The sequence below is a fragment of the Thermobia domestica genome, chromosome 13 (assembly GCF_964235325.1).
Source record: "Thermobia domestica chromosome 13, izTheDome1.hap1.1, whole genome shotgun sequence".
NCBI classification, from domain to species: Eukaryota; Metazoa; Arthropoda; class Insecta; order Zygentoma; family Lepismatidae; genus Thermobia; species Thermobia domestica.
This window is the reverse complement of record NC_137466.1, coordinates 4608536-4630965: the sequence shown is the minus strand read 5'-3', so window position 1 is coordinate 4630965 and position 22430 is coordinate 4608536. Positions and strand designations below refer to the sequence as shown.

Genomic DNA, 22430 nt, shown 5'->3' with positions numbered 1-22430 from the left:
TTCTTGGTACAAGTCCTGAAGAGAAAAAAGGGAAGCGTAGCACATCGAAACATTGCAGCGAAACTTCAAAATCAAGTGAGAAAATCAACAACTCGAATAATAGAAAGGACATAAAAAGAGTGGGAAGTTAGTAAGCAAGGAAACGAAATGTTATGCAGTGCAAGAATCGAGAAAAGAGCATGTAAATTGAAAAGGCAAATATGTTCCGCAGAAAATATTTGGCCAGATTACGAATGTAAAACAAAGTGTTTTCGAAACTAAGTGACGTGTAAAAAAAATACACAAACACACAGACACACACACACACATCTATATATCTATCTATCCATCTATATTGGCCGATCAAGCCTCCAATTGCTGTTGTGAATGCTGGAGAAATTGCTAGACGTAGAGAGGCAGAAAAGAAAAGGAAATACAATAACGTCCTCGATAAATTTATTTCTGTTCCAATAGCCATCGACACCAGCGGAACATGGGTTTCTAGAAGTCTTGGTTTTATCAGAGAGGTAGGCAGACGCATATCTATCGTTTGTGGATATGTTCTTTCAGCATCCTTCTTAATCCAACGTATATCCATTGCGGTCCAACGTAGCAACGTTTCGTCGGTTTTTGGTACGTTGCCGACTGGAAGGGAACTGGAGGAGGTGTTTCTTCTCTAGTACAACACAAACAAGCGAACAATGTTTTAACCACAAATATTAAACACACTTTTAATATAAAAGTGGTTTCAGGAAATTCTTGTAACATAATCCAAAACAAATATGCTCAATTTTATTTAAATTCTAGAGATTCCATTATGTTATTTCTATTTCTATAGTTTTTATTGTGCATCTACTACTAGAAAGAGGAAATTGAATGTTATTGTATGTTTATGTTAAATTGGCATGACTATATCTGTTTGTTGAAATATAAAATATATCGGAATTCCTAAGCAAGATATTTATTTGGGAGGACAAATTAGCATTAATGCAGCGCAATGACGTCGGCCAAAAAGCGGCGGAGGTCATTATAAAGAACACATTTGTCAATACAAGATGAGTAAAATGAAACCTAAAATTCAATTAACACGGAATATCACGTTATGTTATGTGAGAGATTATTTAAAATATCTCTTTCCATTATTTCAATGAAGCATTTCACACCGCAACGGGTGACTACGTGCCAAGGTGTGACAAGTCTGCAAATATCGGATTGCTAGTTTTCTTTTGGAAACGTCCGCGTAGTCTCTTTTGTTTATTTTCCAGATACGACACTTTTCGACAGATTCACTTGCTTTTCGAGAAAATCGTACATTAAAATATACGGAATGACTTTGCTTATTTCTGTTGATTATTAATAAAGTACCTTATTTATTTCTTAACTAGAAAGATACCTTATTATATATTTTCTTTAGAGTAAGTTGCAGAGTGTGAAGTTGTCTTATAATAGGAGCGTACAAAGTTATTGTTGAGTCAGATACTTGTCAAAAAGAAAAAAATAACATAAAAATTAAATTAACACAGGACCAATTTATCAGGCATTCATATTTAATACTTTAGGCCTGAACTTGTAAAGACGTCTCCTTAAAACCCATATTTGAATTTAAGGTTATAATACTGATGTGGTACATATAAATATAGTCAAAACCAAATTCGAATTGTGGCAATATAAGTGAAACTGTGCCTGCAAATGAGTGTCCTCGTACACTATGTTACAAAAACAAATTACACTAATCTCATGATGTATGATCACTTTTGGAAAGTGCCCCTAATTGAATACCGATACCGATATAGCTTGGCTTTCTCTCCAAAACTCGTTATCTGTATTCTTAGTTGATAGTTAAACTAACCTTCTTATAAAGGTTAGTATCGACTTCTTTACCGCATACTCCCAATAATTTAAGCTACCTGGTTACTACAGCCTCCATTATTACAGGCCGATGCGTTGTTGAGGTTTGCTTTTTGATTGTTAATTTATAATGCACTTTGAGTAGCGAAAAATAAATGTCCTGGAGACCCATAATTCATTAAGCGTCTTGAAACGCTAAACACAGTTGTATGCACAGATACTCGTGTTACTTGTACATACCAGAATTTTTTAAAAACTTATACATTAACTTAACCTAGAATTTTACTCTTGTGAGTAAATACTATTTCACAATGAAACTTTCAAAGAAATTTTCTGATAACGAACATTTAATGCACACTAGAGGGTGATATGAGTACTATAGCTCGTACTGAGGCTGCAGTCGTGATCAATGTGCTCTTGGAAAACGCAGTGGGTGTGTTGTCATGGGGATTGAATGGTGCATAGTTTGGTCTAGCTATCTGGTTGCAGTCGAAACAAATCCTCTAACTTCTTGTGTCGTATTCATCCTATAGGTCACGTACTTGTATGCGGAAATGCTTCGCACCGAATGAAGAAGTTGAGAGAGTCGTGGATGACTATTTTAACAACCTTCCAGACTCTCACTTCCGGGAAGGAATACTAATGTTGGAGAAACGCTGGCCAAATTTATTGAAGTTAAGGGAGATTATGACGAAAAGTAAAATCATTTTGGAACTTTAATTCAAATTCTTTCATTGTCAGGCCAAGGACTTTTCTCCCCGCCTACGTGGCTCTTCTCCATTACGGAAATGTCTTGGTGAAACCTTTCCCTTTTTTTGTCATTAATAATTCCTAGAGTATCAGAGAAAAGTTTGGATGTGAATAAAGTAAGTGAATTTTCGAGTAGATTCTGCAACCCATATGTTTCTAGTATCTGAAAACGTCTGACCAATGTTTCGTAATTTTCTTCCTTTCTGTTTCCAAGAAACCCGCGTACGACGCTTACAGAGAACTCTCAATCTGCTAACTCAGCTCCTTGTAGATCTTCAAACTTTTGGTCCAAAATGATTTGTCTAATCTGGAGGAAGGATTTGTCTAAAATTCCTTCCTTCAATTTAGCATACTTGATCTCAGGAAACATAATTTTCATGTACGTAAAACGGTCACCATCATTGTTAAGATCCTTCACAAAATTCTTCATCAACCCAAGTTTTATATGCAGGGTGGAAGAAGAATTTTATGATGAGGAACCATACACGCGCGAAGAGATCTTGTCAACAACTCTGTATTCTGACACCTTCCACAGGGATATTTTTTACAATTTAAGCTGAAGTCTATGGTGGATATGTTTTCTTATATTGAATCTTCGATGGGCTATAGAAACGAGAAAGATGAAGGATAGTGATATGCGGCGCGAGTGAGCGAATAAATGAAATTTTTATAACCTACAGGGCTTAGAATTAGTGTTGCTAATTTGGGATTTTGTCGCTAAGTCTAGCGATTTGATAACATATTTTAAGGCGATATTTGTTTCGTTTACCATTGTTAAACAAAGGATTTAGCTATTTGTAGAATGCACAGCGAATACACTAGCATTACGTCCATTATAATTAATGTTTCCAGCTGCTTTTCGCAATACTTTTAGTGATATTATTGTTAATATTGTTGGTGACACTGCTTATAATTGCTATCCACATGAAAAATGAGATAAGAAGACTTTGGGAGGCTTAATGGTCTTATTTTCCGTTCTTCATTTCAATAAATTACATGTATAAGCGAAATATATATCATGCAATATCTCAGAACTGTCAAAACTGATGTGCAAAATTGTTATCATTTTTGTTTTCTACGCACGAAAATCATTCAGAACCACCTATTATTTTCCCGGAGGTAAAAATCCTGTTGGGCAGTGTTATTACGTTTTTTTTTTGTTCGTTTGTTTTCAGTGAATGCATCATTAAGTGGCTGCTATATTGTTACCAGGGTTCATTCCCGTTGTGCCTACTTCCCGTTCTGCCTACAGACCCTCCAGCACTTTAAAGAAAATATTTTTAATTATCTTATCTCTAGGCAGAACGGTAATTCCCGTTGTGCCTACTTCCCGTTGTGCCTACTCTTTCGAGACGGGGAATTATGTGCAGGGAGGAATTTTTGTAGGGAATATTTCTTTAGTATTTCTAAAAGCTTCTGTAAAAACAACCACCACCTCTACAAGTTTCATCATACATGGAAAATTGGTTGACTCAGTTGCAAGAATGTTAGACATTGTATGTGAAACAAACATTAAAAAAAAAAAAAGATCTAATATCAAGCAATTTCAGAACAAAATTTTATTTTGGTTTCCAGTAGTTTACCTCCAGCATGCTAAGACTTGCAGTACTAAAAAATGCCACAGTTCACATCCCCAAGACATGTCTGGCCAACTATTAAACAAACAACGCAAGAGGATGCATAAGGCGGCCTTTAAAAATAGTGTTTGTCTCCATCATATCTCTTTCCTCGAATTGATTGATTCAGTTGCCAGTAACCCGTTTGACATTGTATCTGAAACGAACACGAAACAGACTTACTTCGGGCTAATATCAATTCATTTCACAACCGAATTTTAATCGGTTTTCCAGTAGTTTATCTCCAGCATACTAAGGCTTGCAGTACTAAAAAGTGATCTCAGAAATGATTTTTTATGGAATGAGAATAATAATTACGCTTACCACACTCCATTAAAGACACTATGCACCATTTCATATCCAGACACTTCTGAGCTCACAATTGTAGAACACATAGGCAATACAAGAATGACAAACGAAACTAATGGAAAAACATAAAGGACTAAAATGACCGAATGAGTAGGCCTATATATGAAATACTAATCACTGCTAACGTAGATTTCGTTTCCCAAACGAAAACCACATATATTTGAAAAAAAAATCAAACGAAAAACAGATAGTGAAATAGCGTAGAAAATAAGGTAACTACTATATCGTACTTACTTTGTGAAAATGGCGTCTGCATCGTCCAGCCATGTTTCGACTAAATAGTCATGAAACTTCTCTGCGTTTTGTACTTCCGGGGCATTTTCCTGGAGATGCAGGAACATGTCACCCACTTGCTCCACTGGCACAAGTGGTAGTGCAGCAGCACGTCTTATCCACTTCCTGACACGGTGTTTGTCCACCACAAAGCTCACCTGGCTCGAGCTGGGATCGAACCATGGACCCCATGCACCAGAGGTGAACGCTCTACCCCTGAGCCATTGCGGTCCCATTTTTTTCTTTTTTTACAATATAAGTACGACATATTGCGTGTAATACAGAATCATGTATAGAGGACAAAGCACCTGATCATATATAGAGGTGATGCCGGAAAAAGATCTGTGATGTAGAAGACAAAGGCTTTTTTTAGAAAAAGAAAAGAGACCGAATTATGCATCTTCTTGCATTGTTTGTTTAATATATGGCCAAATATATTTTGAGGATGTGAACTGTAGCACCTATTACGTACTGCGAGCCTTAGAATGTTGGAGATGAACTACTGGAAAACTGAATAAAATTTTGTTGTGAAATGACTTGATATTAGACCGAAATAAGTTTATTTTCTTGTAACTGAATCAATTAATTTTCCATTTCTCTGTAAGTATTAAAAAAACACATCTCTACTAAAGTAGACGTGAATAACGCTGCTAATAACAAAACTGTACCTAGTCATTTTTTCTGAGAAGAGCAAGTAAGATAACATTTAAAATATATGATGAAATTTAAAGGAATAGTTATTCTTCTTACAGAATCTATTAGAATTACTAAAGAAAAAATCCCTCCCTGCACAGAATTCCCCGTCTCGAAAGAGTAGGCAGAACGGGAAGTAGGCACAACGGGAATTACCGTTCTGCCTACAGATAAGATCATTAAAAATATTTTCTACAAAGTGCTGGAGGGCCTGTAGGCATAACGGGAAGTAGGCACAACGGGAAGACACCGTTACCAGTGTAACTACCTCGTCATTATATCGGTAATTACTAATGATGAAATTTTAGGAGAGCATTTATTCCAGTTACGGCGCCAAAGGGGGAGCAAGGGGACGAGCGCTTCCCTGGAGGCTACTCCTGCACCCTGACTGTCACCCAATCTGCAGCTCCGGACTCCTAAAATCTTTAAATATTCTACATATGGTATTTTATATGTCAGTATCATAATTAATCTCATTACCAGATTGTACTATTCATGCCTTTACTATGTGGCATATAAGTGCTCAAGCTTTCTTCTTTGAGCGTCTGGGTATGTACATATATTTATGTGTCCTAACTTAGCGCCTTTTCTGTTCAATTTTAGTTTAGCGTTGGCCGACTTGTTTTGTTCTCATTTGATCAATGTCGGTTAGAAACAAAAGAAAAATAAAACAATTAATTATACACATTAAATAACTCCTGTGTATTTATTCAGGTTTGAACTTTTGAGTTACACATTTTGTTTTATTTAAAGGTTCTATACTTCTTTCCTGAAATATTATTCTACGCATTTAATATTCATAAGATGATCCTATAACAGCTTAATTTACGATTACCAGAGCTTAAGTTTTGGAGGAGATAAAAAGAGTTGTGGTTTTCCTTACCGTAATGGATAATAATAAATGTATGGAATTAAATTGATTTATTACCAATAAAAGTTATCTTCAGAGTCCTAATTTTTAGTTAGCATTGTAATTGATATTATGTACTAATGCTCTCTTAGTTATTTTGCTTCAAAGCACCAACGTGATGTCTACCAAATTGGGTAGAAATTTACGAGGAGCTGCTGAAAATATGTAGCCCAACCGAGAAGGAGCGCACGAGACTTATTGTATATACTCCATCCCCCGAGGTTCAATATATTTCTTTGTAGTGTGTTCCAGTCTTTGCTGACCAGTTAAACGAATTCTCGCACTACTGTTCTTAACGGTCTTATCAGATCTAAAATGGCGCCTTTCAAATGTTTTTTGAGTTTGGGAGATAAGTAATAAAATACTTTACATATGGGTAATAAGGAAGGTGATCTAGATATAAAAGTAGTGTTTCTGCATGCAATATCAGTTGCGTTTGCAGTACTTAATGGGCAGGTGCACTCCCTGAAGGAACTGACTTTTTTTAAAAATTTTCCACGGTTTGCATTTTCAATTTTTCTTTCAATTTTCTAAGTAATTGTAACGATCTCGTTACGATGAGCTATGGAGGGAGGACGAAATAGGAAGAAAAGGATTTAATAATAATAATAATAATAATAATTATAATAATACATCTTGTCTATGTCAATCATGCTTTCCTCATGAAAGAGAATGTTTAAATTTATCTATCTTTTTGTCTTGATTCTTTAAAAAAAAGTAAGAGAGGAGAAATGATGAAAGAGTTTGTAAATTGCGAGCTGTTTATCAGCTGGTGTTGTAGTTAAGGAGAGAGAGGGGAGGTATTCTATCATACTGCCTCAAGGCCGTGGTCGTTACGTGTGTATCTCGTGACGCGATTGTGGCGCCAGGAACTATGGTGGGTTCGTCCGTCCGTAGTGACGACGAACTAACTATGTAGTGTCGAAGACGTGCAGATGTCTTGGTTTTGGTGTCTGAGGCATGCAGGTGTCTTGGTCTTTGTTGTTCGAGGGAAGGAGAACGTCTATTCTGTTAGCGTTCGATGTGGTAGAAGCGGACTTCTGTTAAAAAGACACTTGATTCATTATTTGATTCTAACTAGAGTCCTTGTTGGATTTCATCGTTGTGTGTAAAGTAACAGGAATGAGAATAGTGAGTTGTTGCTGTGAATTACTTTTACGAAAATTTCAAAAAAAGAAGTGCAGCGAAAGAAGTGAAAGAAGAGGGTTACTTTGTGAATGGAGTTTAGTGCTGCTTGTGCCCAATAATTGTGTTTTCCATTCGAGGGGAGTTTCTATCTTTTCCGCTCTTTCAGTTAATTTCCTTATTATTTTTGTTCCTCGCTTTTCTGCCGTGTTCAGGAAGAGTGCAAAAAGAAAATATATTAGACTAAGTTTGGTCAAACTCCCGAGTTACCTTCTTCGAGGAAATCCCTCGCTGAATGTTATTTTTCAGTTCTCTATTTTTAGTGGAATGAGAACGTGGGTAACTTGCATATTAACTGGCTGAAAGATCCCACTTTAGTCTGCTTAAGCATTCCAAAGAGATATTTGTTGAACGCAACTCGCTCAATGTTAGTTCTCAGTGAGATACTGTGTATTCATTTTGAATGGTGAAATGGGGATGTGGGAGGCGTAAGTGCGCATTGGCAATTAAACCTTTAGTTTGTCTTGATAAGGTTTATTCCCACCATCTCATGAAAGTATTTTTGCTTTTTCTTGAATTTGACGTTTTTGCGAATGGTGGAATGCGAATGTGGGAAGTCTCGAGGCAGAAACTTAGTGAATTGAGCAGAAAGAGGAGTATCTATATTGGAAATATCCTCATTGGGCCCAATTAAAGTATTCTTTAGAATATTAAATATTTGCCACTCAATTGTAATTTCTTACAAGGGAGTGTTGCAAAGTGCAGCAACTTGTATGCCGACTGAAAAGCTGTGTTTTCATTCAAATTGACTAAGGATAGTCAGAACCTTAATATTTCTTGTCCAGATCACACAGCAACGACCAAATTATTCTTGATTCCTCCCTTTCACTTGCAAGACGACATGCAGTCCCAGGTCCAATGTATAAGGAGGTAATTATAAACCCAAAGGAAGTGTGAGGTGAGTGTTGAACTATTTATTATTTTTTTGGCTTGTCCGTTGTGTGTGTTTTATGTTGTTGGTTGTCAATTCGCATCCATTGTTGCTTGTTGTGGTTCGATTCGTCACCCATACGTTTATAATTACCGAGATATCGATAATTCAGCATTTAACATTTTTTGGCTGTGAGCCGATATTATTTTCATATTTGTGGGAGTATTATTATTACTTGAATATAATTTGATTCCTAAAATATTGCTTTTATAGTATAATTAGATTTGGATTAATTCATTGATTAGATTGAGATTTAATTGGAAAGATTACTGGGTGAGATACGACGTTTTCGGGTTCTACGTTGAGTTTTTGCTAATGACACCCTTACTGAAACTTTAAATATATAAGAAATATTATTATTGAAATTGCATTTAGTATTCATCCCCCCCAGATTTAGACTAATTTGAAGTACGTTATGAATAGCATGATATTGATAATACTGAGCCATTATGAATCTTAACCTCTCTCCTTAAATAGAATATTGAACATAATAAATACCTTAATATTTGGATATTATTTATAACTTTTTGAGAATTGAATATTTGACTTGTTTTCGACTTAAACTGGTATTGAACGCAGTTAATTTGGAGCTGAAAAATAGAATCTACGATATAGTATTTCGACGACGAATTTATTGTTGTTTTTGGATATCTGAACGATCAGATATCACCCTGTAAATAAATTGTTAATAAATATTTGTTAAGTTGAATTGTGTCTTTTGTTATTTAGTAGATTTAAGTTACATTGATATCTGTGGTATTTTTCTGATTTGTTGCTGAATGCTGAATTATCTATTATTGCCTATTCCTGCTTTGGATACCAAGAAAGACATCAGCTCGTGTAGATCCCTCTGTAGTTGGTTGGGGGTGTTGCTAATTGATCAACATATCTTGCGACCTTTACTAATCCATGTGTATTGGACACTTGGCAGTTTTCCTGACTTTGACTTCGGATGGGAACGCTACATAATGCAGAGCTTCTACATTAAATTTCTGACCCTTAGGCAAGTAGTCTATGAGTACGACTCCATTTTTATCGGAGAAGAATATTGCAAACACTTTCTCAGTCTACTTATGTTTCTTGAACTTACTGGAGCGAGGGGAAAGTGAGTGTTGCCGCTCCGTTGACTGTTGTTTTGTTTAAGGATTATAGTGATACAGCGTATTTCGTCCATGGTCTTAATTGGTGACAGATATCGTACGGCATTCGATAAAACAGTAGAAGACGTCCCTTGATCCCGTCACACTTTTGATGTCATAGCAGACTTTTTGGAACCCATTACGTCATAGAACTTCCTCATGCCCAAGTCACTATGAATTATGCCACCGAAGCATTCCAGAGAAATGCCCACAGTGTCTGACACACGTTTCGCTGAAAATCTGCCATTTTCAAGAATTGCGTCCATGATTCGGGGGACAGTTACTACTTTTGGTCATTCTGGATGTAAAGGGTTATCTGTTGAGAAATTTCAAGGTTGAAACTGTGTCACTCATTCTTCACTTTCCTTCCTGTAACAAAAAAAAAAAAAAAAAAAAAAAAAAACTTAAGAGAGCTGTGATCTCTTAAGTTCCTGAATTACGCTGCTTGGGTACACGTAATCACTTCAACGCCTGAAAAACACAATAAGATCGTTGTTAATACGAAAATTGGTATGTGTACACACAGATACGTTTTTCAAAACAGCACAATTTAATCCTTCTACCTACACTTTTTCTGGCCTTAGCTACGAGTTTTGAGCTTTTCAGCAACCCCTCGTAATATATATATATATATATATATATATATATATATATATATATATATATATATATATATATATATATATATATATATATATATATAGAATGTTCATGTCCTATACCAACAAACTATAAGAGGTGATTCCTTACATCAAAATAAGAGAAAAAGTTCATATGGACATATGGCGAAAAGTGCATAGTTTCAGAGCTATGGCTGTCCGAATTCGAGAAAAAGCTAAATTTCAACGGGCCCTGTTTCGAATTCCAGAAACTGTGAATGATTGTTCTTATGACAATAAAAGAAGTCATGCATACACAATTCAAAAGTGCATATTTCATCGATTGTCAATAGGTCTAGAGGGTATTCCCTATAGAGTGTAATTCTCAGATATATTTTCAGTAGAGTTTTCATGAAAAACCTTATTTCAAAAAAGTTCGAAGAAGGCAGGAGGTAAACCTTCAAAACAATGGACATCCAATGCTTGGGAGGAAAGTCGGAAGTGTTACGGACCGGCAGCTCCATTTTTTTTATCTTTGTGTATGTGTGTGTGTGTGTTCGGAATAATATGTGATATGTATTTCTTCACGGTATATCTTACGTATTCTTCACTTACAAGCGTGAAAAGAAAACATCGCAGCATAGGTGTTCCGGAGTATAGAGACGGTGCTGCTGACACTCCTTAACCCTGAAAACATCACGTCAAAGGATTCCATGTTCACTGCTAACAAGGCTTATCTTTTGCTTTCTTTGGCCAAATCATAATGTTAGAGCATATGCCAAAATTTGGTTGGTGGCATATCTGGAAATTTCACTCTCCAGGGAACACTCTGTACACCCGTTGAACCCGGAATTCCGAACACCCATGTTGTAATGAAATATGCATTTTTGGATTGCGTATGCGTGACTTCCTTTACGCTGATAAAGACCACCATCCGCAATCTCTCGAATTCGATATACGGCCTCTTGAAATTTGACATTTTCGCAATTTTGGACATTCTTAGCCCTGAAATTATGCACTTTTCGCCATAGGTCCATATGAACTTTTTCTCATATTTTGATGTGAGAAATCATGTCTTACAGTTAGTTTGTCGGTATAGTTCATTAACACTCTCTCTCTATATATATGCGTAACATATATAACTAGGTATGATATAAATGAATGGTCTACTTGTAGCGTATGATAAGTCATTGAATTTAGGTTAGGCTATCAAAAGTTGCATTGAAATATATTTCATGTGCAGGCTTTACTTTATTTGTTATTTAGAAATTTTACTGAAATAAGCTTAATTTATAGTTGTATAATATTAGAGCGACAAGGGTTACATGTTGTACTGTAATGTAAATCAAACATAATAAAACTTCTTTTTGGTATGAAAAAAGTCGCCCCCAAAATGTATCTGCCGCTCCTTTGCCCCTTAAGAAATTAAAGCTGGTGAGGTCACTGATTTATCACATGCTTTCTATTTTGAATAAACAAATAGATATTTTTGAAGTGGGCATATAATGTTTAATATTTTTGTGCTCAAATCATTCCAGTCCCGAATATTCAATTTTTTAATGGGCATAACAATGTTAGCAGGGAATGTGATTTACGTATAACCCAAATAAGCTATATCCTGGGGATCCGCTCCCTTGAGGGTCCCAAAAAATTGATGTATATTTCCCAAAAATAAGCTAAAAATAAATAAAAGACAATCTACATACATTACCACTGTACTTCTGTGATGGCGCCCCTCTTACTACACTCCTACCTAAAATATCGATTGACAAAGACCATACTTGTAACAGACTCGATTTCCTTCAGCAGCTCATAGCCTGAACAGTCGTAAATCCGGTTTTCTTAGGAGGAAAGGTTATGTCTACATCAAAAAGTCTATGTAATCAACATTCAGTTGTGTGACATAGCCAGGTTAGTATTCAGGTATATTTGCATTTCCTAGGGACATTGTTTGTCTTCTCTCAGATTACACTTTTTGAGTAACCCCGAGTTATTCACCGAGCTGTTTAATTTTACTGTGCTCAATATCTATTTCTTCATTCGGTCCCCACATAACACATAAAGTCTGATATTTTCCCTCAGGAATAACAACCCCCCCCCGTTTTTTCTAATTTTCGGTCAGCTGTACTTAGGCACATTTTTCTTCTCTGCCGCCGACATTTGGTATACGTCTTTGACGTCATATGATTTGTAACGTGCCAGTGCCGTGTTAACATCTGTTTTTCTTTTCTTATAGTATTGTTCTTAGCTTCTGCCAACCATGGCATTTACAGAAAGAATCATTAATAATGCAAAAAATATTTTAACAATATCCCATTATTTTTTATTGTTTTAATTATGAGACATATTGTTAGCATATACTTTCAATCTCAAAAAACAGGTAATTTTTCAAAATGGGCTACAGCACATACTCACTGAAAAACATCAACGTAACGTAAGGTGGTCCAACATTTTTGTTTCATAAAACGAAATAATAGCTTTTTCTATTATATATGTTCAGAGTCCTTTTTAAAAACAGATATAATTTTTATATGTTACAAACATAAGCAATTTCAATGTTATACTAAATATTACTTGCGTTACTTTGATCAAATGGTTTTCTCTGTATCAGGAATTAGACAAATTTATAGTTAAACACTATGAACATCTAAATAATGTTAACAAACACTTTGTTCCTAACTAGAAGAAAACAGAACAGTTACTCACTAAGGTTCAATTAGATAAAGAATTTTAGTTTAAAGTATAGTACTTAAACCAGTAGCAAACGACACATAAAACTTCACTGATTTTATCTAGCCATTTTAGGACTTCCTATTGATTACTTGTGTCACACGAAAATGCAAAAACATAGAAGTGTAAAAAGGATAAACTGTGAGTCTAGATAAAAATATTCTCCCGCTGGCACATGTGTAATCACCATGCTCACATTTACGAAACGCGATTTTACCAATGCTTGATCTTAAAGTGAGCTGGTTGCCTAGCCACAGTTCCTTCAACGTTTGACTATAGAAAGTACAAAAGCAGCTAGAAATAATTTCACAATGCTTCTGTTAGTAATATTTGAGAAATGAAACAGTTCAGCGCTCACACGGATTAAAATGCTGGGGTAAATATGGATTCCATTTGTTCAGTAGTTCGAAGGTTTACACTGCCTTAATTTAATCTTGCATAGACATCACTTGCGTAGTTTTGACGTGTTTATGTTTTGAGAATATTTTATGTAATTCTCCTTCTCAGTGGCACATATTGAATCACTAGTAATTTAGGGAAACTATTTTTAACTCGAATCACGCGTTTATCTCTTATCTATCATCCTTTTCTCGTGCACACACAGGGAAAATGTTAAGTGCTTTCAGTTTGTCTCTACGTTGACCAGTTTTTCAAATGATGGAATACGTGCTTTCCAGTCTTCACATCTGCATCAACATTTCAGATCTATACGATTGAAAATAGACTTGTTGATCAAGTTTGTGTTTACATGCTAAGTCGCCATTCTATTGCACAATTGTAGACAGTCGTCACTTCCTCCAAATTCTTTCAGTCTATAACAACTCTCAAACAATACACAATTTACTATATTGGCATTTGAGGGGCCGCGGTGGCTCAGTGGTAGAGCGTTCACCTCTGGTGCTAGGGGTCTCGGGTTCAAACCCTACTCCCGCCAAGTGAACTTTGTGGTGGACAAACACCGTGTGCGTGGGTTTTCTCGGGGTTCTCCCGTTTCCTCCCACTTCTTCATTCCACCATTTCATTCACTACTCATCATCACCGTCTCCTTTAGCCTAACCGGCATAACCGTGGTTCGTAAAACTCAAAATTTCATTTCATTTCATTTATATTGACATTTGAAAATTATGAGGAGGACTGGTCTAAGATTGCGGGAGAAATTGTTTTTATATCTTAATATATTCAGTAATTTTAAAAGAAACAAAATATAAGTGTCGACTTATTTTCGTTCTCCTATATACATGACAAGTTTGAAAAAAATCGAATGACGAGAAGGCCTTGTGACTTATCTCCTTTACGCTTTCGCTTTTTTACTTAACAGGTTATTAGCCCAAAGTGTTCAATTAGGGTAGTTTAAAACTGGTAGTCCTGTTTTAAGTTACTGTTCCCTCAGGTGACTTATAAAATAGAATTCGTATTATACGTGTACGTAGTATTGAACATTGATCAGTAGATACAACGTTATCACAAAACTTGTAATACGCTAATGCTGCCTTCCATGACCTAAATGATTTATTTACATGTTATATATTAAACTATGTAACTGTAGAAATGTTTCTTCATATATTGTTTAGTGTACATTATGTATTTTATATCAATGTGTCACGTATTGAATGGACATTTGGTTATGGGTATGGATAACGAAAGTATAAAATGCACTATAGCTTCTCATGTTAATAATGAGGAAACTGCCTTGGAAACTTACAATATCTCGAAAAGGCATGTTCGAAGTTGACATTTTGCTCGAAAATGTAATAATAATTGAACATCCTAAGAATTTGAAAAACAACTAATTCCGCTTAAAATGCGGTGTACCATTTCAAAGTATATCTGTATTTGCTACTCAACACGGAACAGCATACAGAAAAATATTTCTCGCTTGAGACGATTATTAAAAAAAAATCAAGTAAGTACAAAATGTACATTTATTATTCCAAACCTACTACATGGAAACTGCTCAATTGTATGATAGAGAGCACCCTCATATATGCCAACAATCAAAATTCATTATAATTTACAACACTAGCTCTGTTAACAGCCATATTACAAATTAGAGAGGAACCCAGTAAATCTCAAGATATTAAAAATATTGAAAACGATACGAACATAAAAATCAACTTTTGCTGTCTTTCACTGATTAATGTTACGTTATGACCCACTGATTCTAAATATTGTTACAGCTCTATAGAATAGTGAAAACAGACATTAGATTGATTTTTGTTGTGTGCATTTCTAAAATGTAAGGGAAAGAAGTGGTGGTCTAAACGATGCAAAGTATGTTTCCACACTGGAACTAGGCGGCATACATCTTAACATCAAACTTACTGTAAGCTATTATTTTATATTACTATTTATTTAATTCTGCAATAATATATTTATTCGCCTTTTTCGAGAACAAGGCTACTAAGCCTGACTACTTGCATAACAATTGGTAGCATTTTCTAAATTCCACATACTTTAAAATGACACTTATGTAGGATATGCTAGACTATTATGTGCATGATCATATAAATACGGCCGTACCTGAAGTTCTTCACGAGCACTATATGTAGATTTTCTTAGAATTTATTTCTAGTGTACAATTACAAATTATTATTTAAAATATATGAATTAATTAACATAGATTATGGTTGTTTAATCTTAGTATCGTTTGGTGGAACTGTGAATATATTTCTGGGAGGAAGCATGGCAACATGTGTTGAGTTAGTATTTCTATGTATTTCATCCGCAATCTTCAAACAAAATAAACGGCAGAATCGTAAAAAAGGAAGTTTAAGAAGGATAATGGTGAGGCCAAGGGAAGAATGTCATGAATTGCCGAAGGTGGAAGTACAAGAAATAAGTTTCACACAATCGCCGGACATTGATAATTCAACAACTCCTTGCTCTCTAACGGAAGGACTCAGAAATCCTGACTTTGGCAACAGGTATGAACGATGTAAACATATACATTTATTTATCTCTAAGTAAATACTAATTATATTCTAAACTTAATAATTGAGTTTAACATACTGTAAATTTGAGGGCTTTTACAACATAGGTATTAATGATCTGTAAATTGTACCATTCTCTCCAATCGATCTCAGTATTTTATCATTGTGATTAGTTCCTAGGGTTCTACTAAATGTTCTCTTTCCAATTTGGAAATGTTTATATGAATATACACAGCAAAAAGTTAAGTGTTGAAATAACACAAAATGACTACCATTTTAGCATGTTACTTGTGTGTCAATTCACCATCAGCTACATTTCCTTCAGAGCATATAAAAATATTTCGTTACTGGCTGTAGTTGCATTGTTTTTTATTGTTTGGTATGAGTAAAGCTTTGCGAAATATATTTCGATTTAAGGCAAGTAAGTAATAACATTCTATGTTTTTTGTAATCGGTCACAATAATATTGTTGTAAACCTGTGAATTATCTGACGACAGTTACCGAGATAGCTGTGCCTCCATCTCTTTCCTTTATCTGTTATTCTTGTGTGTTAGCATATACGAACATAAGATGGCATAACTGTTGCATATGTAACTGTTGGCAGCCAATTCACAGATTTATAACAATATTATTGTGACCGAAGACAGAAAACATAGCACATTATTCGTTACTAGGCATATGTGCCAAAGATACTTTGCAAAACTTTTCTCGTATTAAACGATAAATAGCAATGCAAATTCTCTCAGGTAGTAACGAGCTATTTCTGATATGCTCGGAAGGCGGTGTCTTGGTGCTGACCCAGTATGCTGACGACACTGCTTTTCTTGCTCTAGGCAAAACCATCCAAGCCATAAACATTTCATTACAAGCCGCTATAAATCGCTTCACTCACTGGTATTCTCTGTGGAAGCTCAAAATAAATTCTTCCAAAACTCAAGCCATCACTTTTTTTCCACCTCGGAAACGTACCAAAGTTCATCGCAATCCATCCCTCCTATCGCTCACTGTCCATGATATACTCATCACTCCATTCGCATTGTCACATACTTAGGCATTATCTTCGATCAACATCTCACCTGGAAACCACATCTCCAAACTGTCAAAACTAAACCCTACAACCGTCTGAACTTGCTCACACGCCTAATCGGTACTAGCTGGTGTCTTCAAGCCAATGTTCTATTGAATAGTTACAAAATCTTCGTTAGACCAGTTCTTACGATGGCTTTCCGGCCTGGATTTCCGCTTCTTCTTCCTACTATGACAAACTAGCCAATTTTGAACGACATGCCTTTCGGATTGCCTTCCGAATCTCTCTACCAAGTTCGACTCGTGATGTCTGTTCCTTGATCTCATTTCCTACTCTCCGCTATCACCTTGAAGCACTCCGTTTAAAGTTGATCACTCAACGTTACACGCATCATCAAACTCTTCTCTTTGACACAATGCATCACTTTGCACTTCACTCCGTTCCCGTTCGATACCATTATACCCCCACTTCACCTTCGGTTTACATTATACTGCTACACTGTACCACCAAACCAACTCGATCGATAAATCCTTGACGAATATCGCCTCGATGTTCATCTACCTCATATTTTTCCATCATTTTGTCCACAGTGATTCCACAATTTACTAACAGGGCTCACCAGGTCCTCATCAGCCTAGAGCAGTTCCTAGGCCGAAGATAACCGTTTTTTTCTCTTTAACATTCCTCATGATGTGTTGTAACGTCAAGTGCACCTCCTTTCATCTCTCATCTCCATCAGTGCTTATGATCTCTAATCTGTATCTTAGTTATACCCTATTTTCGTCAGTTTTTTTCTTTATTGTTACTTGTTCTAAGTCCCTTCGTTTACTGCATTTTTTCGCTCTTACATATTCATAATTTAAATAGTTTTGTAATTACTCGCTTCTTGTTCCGTATTCGTTCATTTGCTGCATTATTATTTTGTTGTTTCGATAGATCTGTACAATGTATAGTTTCCTTCTACCTCTGCTGCGTGTTTATGAAAGCCCGTCCATCCTTTTACCACTCCTACTAGACCTCCAACTTCCCTTCCCTAAAAGAGGGTGTAGTTCTCTGACAGGTTGCTAGCTAAGAGCTAGCTTTAAAAAAATCGGTGCTGAATTAAAACCCAAGTAACACGCTAAAGTGTTAGTAATTTTGTGTTGTTTCAACACCTCAATTTTTACAGTGTACACTTGAAACACATATTTGGGAAGAGAGGAGTGCGACTGCGCTATGAGTATCTACTCAGATCAATTTATTATGGCGGGGGCGTGGTGGTTCAGTGGTGTAAGTGCGTGTTCGCTGCCCATTTGGTAGCACGTCTTTCGATGGTGTTCTGTCCACTGTCTTACAGTGCGGGTGGCATTGAATGCGTATAGTATACTTTGTTTTTGATTGGAATCTACGTTTTGTTTGGTTCTTATATCACTCAACCTTTGGCGAATAGTGCGATTTATAGGAATTTCAACATGTCTATCAAAAGTGTGAATACATTAAAATTAGTATTACTTGCGATTCCTAACCGTCCCTCCACTCCATGAGTTTATTCATGATCAAAATCCATGAGTTTATTCCAAACACGTTTCAGTTAAAGGAAGAACAAATATTAAGTCTCGAATTGGGTATTTATCGTATATATTAAGTTATTGTCGGACTTGTTTTATGACAAACTGTTACGAGCATATGGTGATGGTGTTAAATTTCATGACGATAGTGGAACATACCCAGTGAGATTAGAATTAGTTGATCGGCCTTTAACCCATGTGCGAGTACACTATTCCCACGGAATATAGTGAACTATTCCCACGGAATATAGTGATAATGATGTCACACGTGACTTGTCTGTCTATGGACAGTGTAAGAGTATCAAAGGTGAAACTTATGACGATATCCTTATTTACAAAGTTAGATTTGGACGAAAGATTGTGACCATGTATTTGTTAAAGCCTATACCGTCATTCATTGATATTCGTAACCAAAGGTTCCTCGTAACTTATTACGGCCAGGACCGTAATCGTTATTACTGTAAATCACGTGATCATTTACATGACCAAAGTTATGAGCGTTAAAAAAGGGGCGTTGTTTCAACAATAACCACAGAACACACTGAAACTGCTATGGAACGCTCTTGAGAGTCGTAAACCCGAGAGGTTACTGTAGTTAAACCTGTTAGTTTGTCTTCTTTGACTTCAGATCTGGACTTTCCCAAGTTAATTACTTCTCTTGCTACCGCTGTGATACAGGGACGCCCTGTAGTCACGGCTCCGATAGTGATTAATAATAGCGTTCCTAACCAACCATGTTCCGGAGAAATTTCTGACAATTTAATGCCCCTAATATTAGTGACAATCAGAACAGGGCCTCATCTTCAGGCCCTCTAGCTTTACATGGTGCTTCTCCACTGACTGAGTCAGATCTGCTACAGAAACCTCACACAGCCAGTGAAGAGAATACAAAGAAAGTATTGCTGGAAAGTGGTTCTTCCTCCCCTAGTGTTATTGATGGAAATCTGAATCCAGAGTGCATCTCTACTGTATCAGAAGTTTCCGCTGCGAGTCCCATGTTGACCGTTCACTCAAAGGAAACAGATTCAATTTGGTCCCCTGTGAGTGGTCCTAGTGGGGAAAAAAGGACACGATGCACGGACTTCTGAGGAAGATTCATAAGACAAGAAACGGAAGAAAAGAGGAACGGCTATAGCTCAAGTCAAACAACCTAGGAAAACGGGTCAGGGATTTTCAGAAGTATCACCTAGAATCACCCGGTCAACTGTAATGAAATTAGTGAGTTCTGAACATATATCTCATGCCGAAGTTCCTACCTCAGGTGAGTCACCAACAATTTCTAATCCTACCTAAACATTCAGCATATAAGTTCTCGCAGACAAACAGTGGGGTTTATTAAGAAGTGTCTAACTCAATACTATACTATACTAATGTGTACTATCTTAAAAGTAGCGACTATAAAACGGTCCAATAACCAGTAACAATTGAAGCTCTCAATGACTTAAATATGAAATGGCTTTTCTTCACGAAGTTGGTCCAACAATTGTAAACGTACATCCATCGTATATTCTATATAATAATTGTACATGTAATATCCTTGGTACTGCAATTTCGGCTTCAGAAGACATCCCCCTTTCAAATATAGAATTGTATCCTAATGGTGGAATTATAAAAGTTCAAGATAATGATACTACATTTGTCAATGTTTACGCGCCCAGTGGAAGTAATAATAGGAAAGAAAGGAATATTCTTTATGTAATTAGGTAGCACCAAATTTTAGTGGCACACATAATGCTATATTTGGAGGTGATCACAATTCAATCATAACTCACAAAACAGTACCGACTTATAACTATTGTCCTACATTGAATGAATTAGTAAAGAATTTGTCCTTGATAGATGTGTGGGACTTTAAACACCCAGACTTACAGGGGGATACATTTATTACACGAAATTCAACCTCTAGGATAGACAGGCTCTATGTCAATGATACCTTAAAACCTCAAGTTGTTTCCGTATATCGATGTCCTACGTGTTTCACTGATCATCTTTGTTTAATAATGGAAATTAAAAATAATGACAAAAAGCTTGTTCGAGGCCGCGTATTATCACATGAATGAAAGTCTGCTTAACGATGAGACATTTTGTCAGCTCTTTTCTCAAAAGTGGGATTATTGGCTTAAACAAAAGAAGTGGTTTAAAACATATATGGAGTGGTGGAATCAATACTGTAAGGATAAAATCCGAAGCTTTTTTTTTTTGTGGTACTCCCCTGACACCTATGCTGATCAGTGGAAACTTTATAATTTCTATACGGGGGTCTCTTAGACGCACAAACTGAGGCTATAACAAATCACCCCGTCCTTACCCTTGTATGTAAATACAAAGCAAAAATATTACAATTCCATAAACAGAAAATTGAATGGATTACGTTACGTAGTAAAGTTCCAGGGTTTTCAGAAGAAGAACAATGCTCTCTTACACATGTGTTAAAAGAAGCCAAACGTGGAAGGAGGAAAGTAATCACATCCCTAACAGATGCTCAAGGCCCTTTGCAAACTACTCAGGAAAATATTCGCTAGACCATGTATTATCATTACTACCAGTTATTTGGGATAGATTCTGGTTCGTGCTGCGACACAAATTACTTGACTGTGTGCCTGAAGTGATAAATTACGAAGACAATCAAATTTGAGGTGTTTCATTTACTAAAGATGAAGTACAAAGAGTTGTGAATGCTGCGAAACAAGGGAAATCTCCTGGACGCGAATCTATCTCTGGCCGTTTGTATGTTAAATTTCGGGAAATAATGGGCAATACACTAACATTGATTGTGAGTGAATGGTTCTTTGCTTCAGGTAGTATGAAACGCCCTAATACAGCCATCACTGTGTTTATCCTCAAAGCTGCTCAACTTTCTAATGCTAGTCATTGTAAACCTATATCACTTCTTAATACAGATATCAAAATTTTTAGTAAATGTATCAAAAGCTGTCTCATGTAATATATGGATACGTTATTAGGTAATTTCCAATGTTTTTAAAAGAAAACCATCTATCAGCTTCTGTTAACTGTTAGACATAATATTACTATTTGTAATGATTGTGCTCTTAAAGCGGCTCTGAGCAATTTAGATTTTAAAAGTGCCTTTGATAATATCGAACACAATTATTTATGGTCTGTTTTAAGAAAATTTTAATTTTATTAATCAATTTGTTACCTGGATGCCATATTTTTTATAAAGATGCATATTCGAACTTAAATGTTAATGGTCACCTCCCCAAAAGCATTCCCTTCAATCGCTCAATACGACAAGGTGATCCTCTTTTGATGCTGACTTTTGCTATTAGGCTTGCTGCCGTGATATATGCTATGGATGGCCGCCTAACTGGTCTAAATAATATTACCCCTGCTCTGAAGGTGACTAGTTACGCACATGATGTAACAGTTTTTATGTCCTCAAAACTAGATTATTCTCTCATGATGAAATGTGTTCAAGATTATGAGATAGCATCTGGAGCTAGATTGAATGTCTGTAAACGACATATGTTAAACATAAACAATAGTATTGATTTTACTAATTTAAGTACCATCCCTCGGGATGACAGTGTCACAATATTAGAAATTACCTTTTATTCTAACATAAAAAATACTATTACTCATAAGTATAAGAGTGTTGTAAACACACAGTGTCATTCAAGTTATGTGGATCAATCCAGAACTGTGTTTATATTCCAGAGGGAAATTTATAAATGTTTATCTTTTAAGTAAAATATGGTATTTGGCAAATGTATTACATATACCTCAACTCATAGCAAAACAAATCTAAAGTTTATGTGGTTTGTGTCTACGAAAACATCAGGTCTTTCGTGTAAAATATGATATAATGTGGTATTTACATTCACAAGGAGGTATCAAGTTGATAAACGTAAAGCAAAAAGCTGCCACATTGCGTGTTACTCG

At 35.9% G+C, this 22430-nt stretch overlaps 1 protein-coding gene across 1 annotated transcript in view; it reads left to right on the top strand.

Moving 5' to 3' along the window:
• The window catches only part of LOC145669095 (uncharacterized), a 44383-nt gene that overhangs the window by 5671 nt on the left and 16282 nt on the right, over window positions 1-22430 (top strand). The window contains exon 3 of the mRNA XM_081737444.1: window positions 15664-15946. Coding sequence (XP_081593570.1) covers window positions 15664-15946 — 283 coding nt within the window. The remainder of the gene's footprint in view (window positions 1-15663; window positions 15947-22430) is intronic.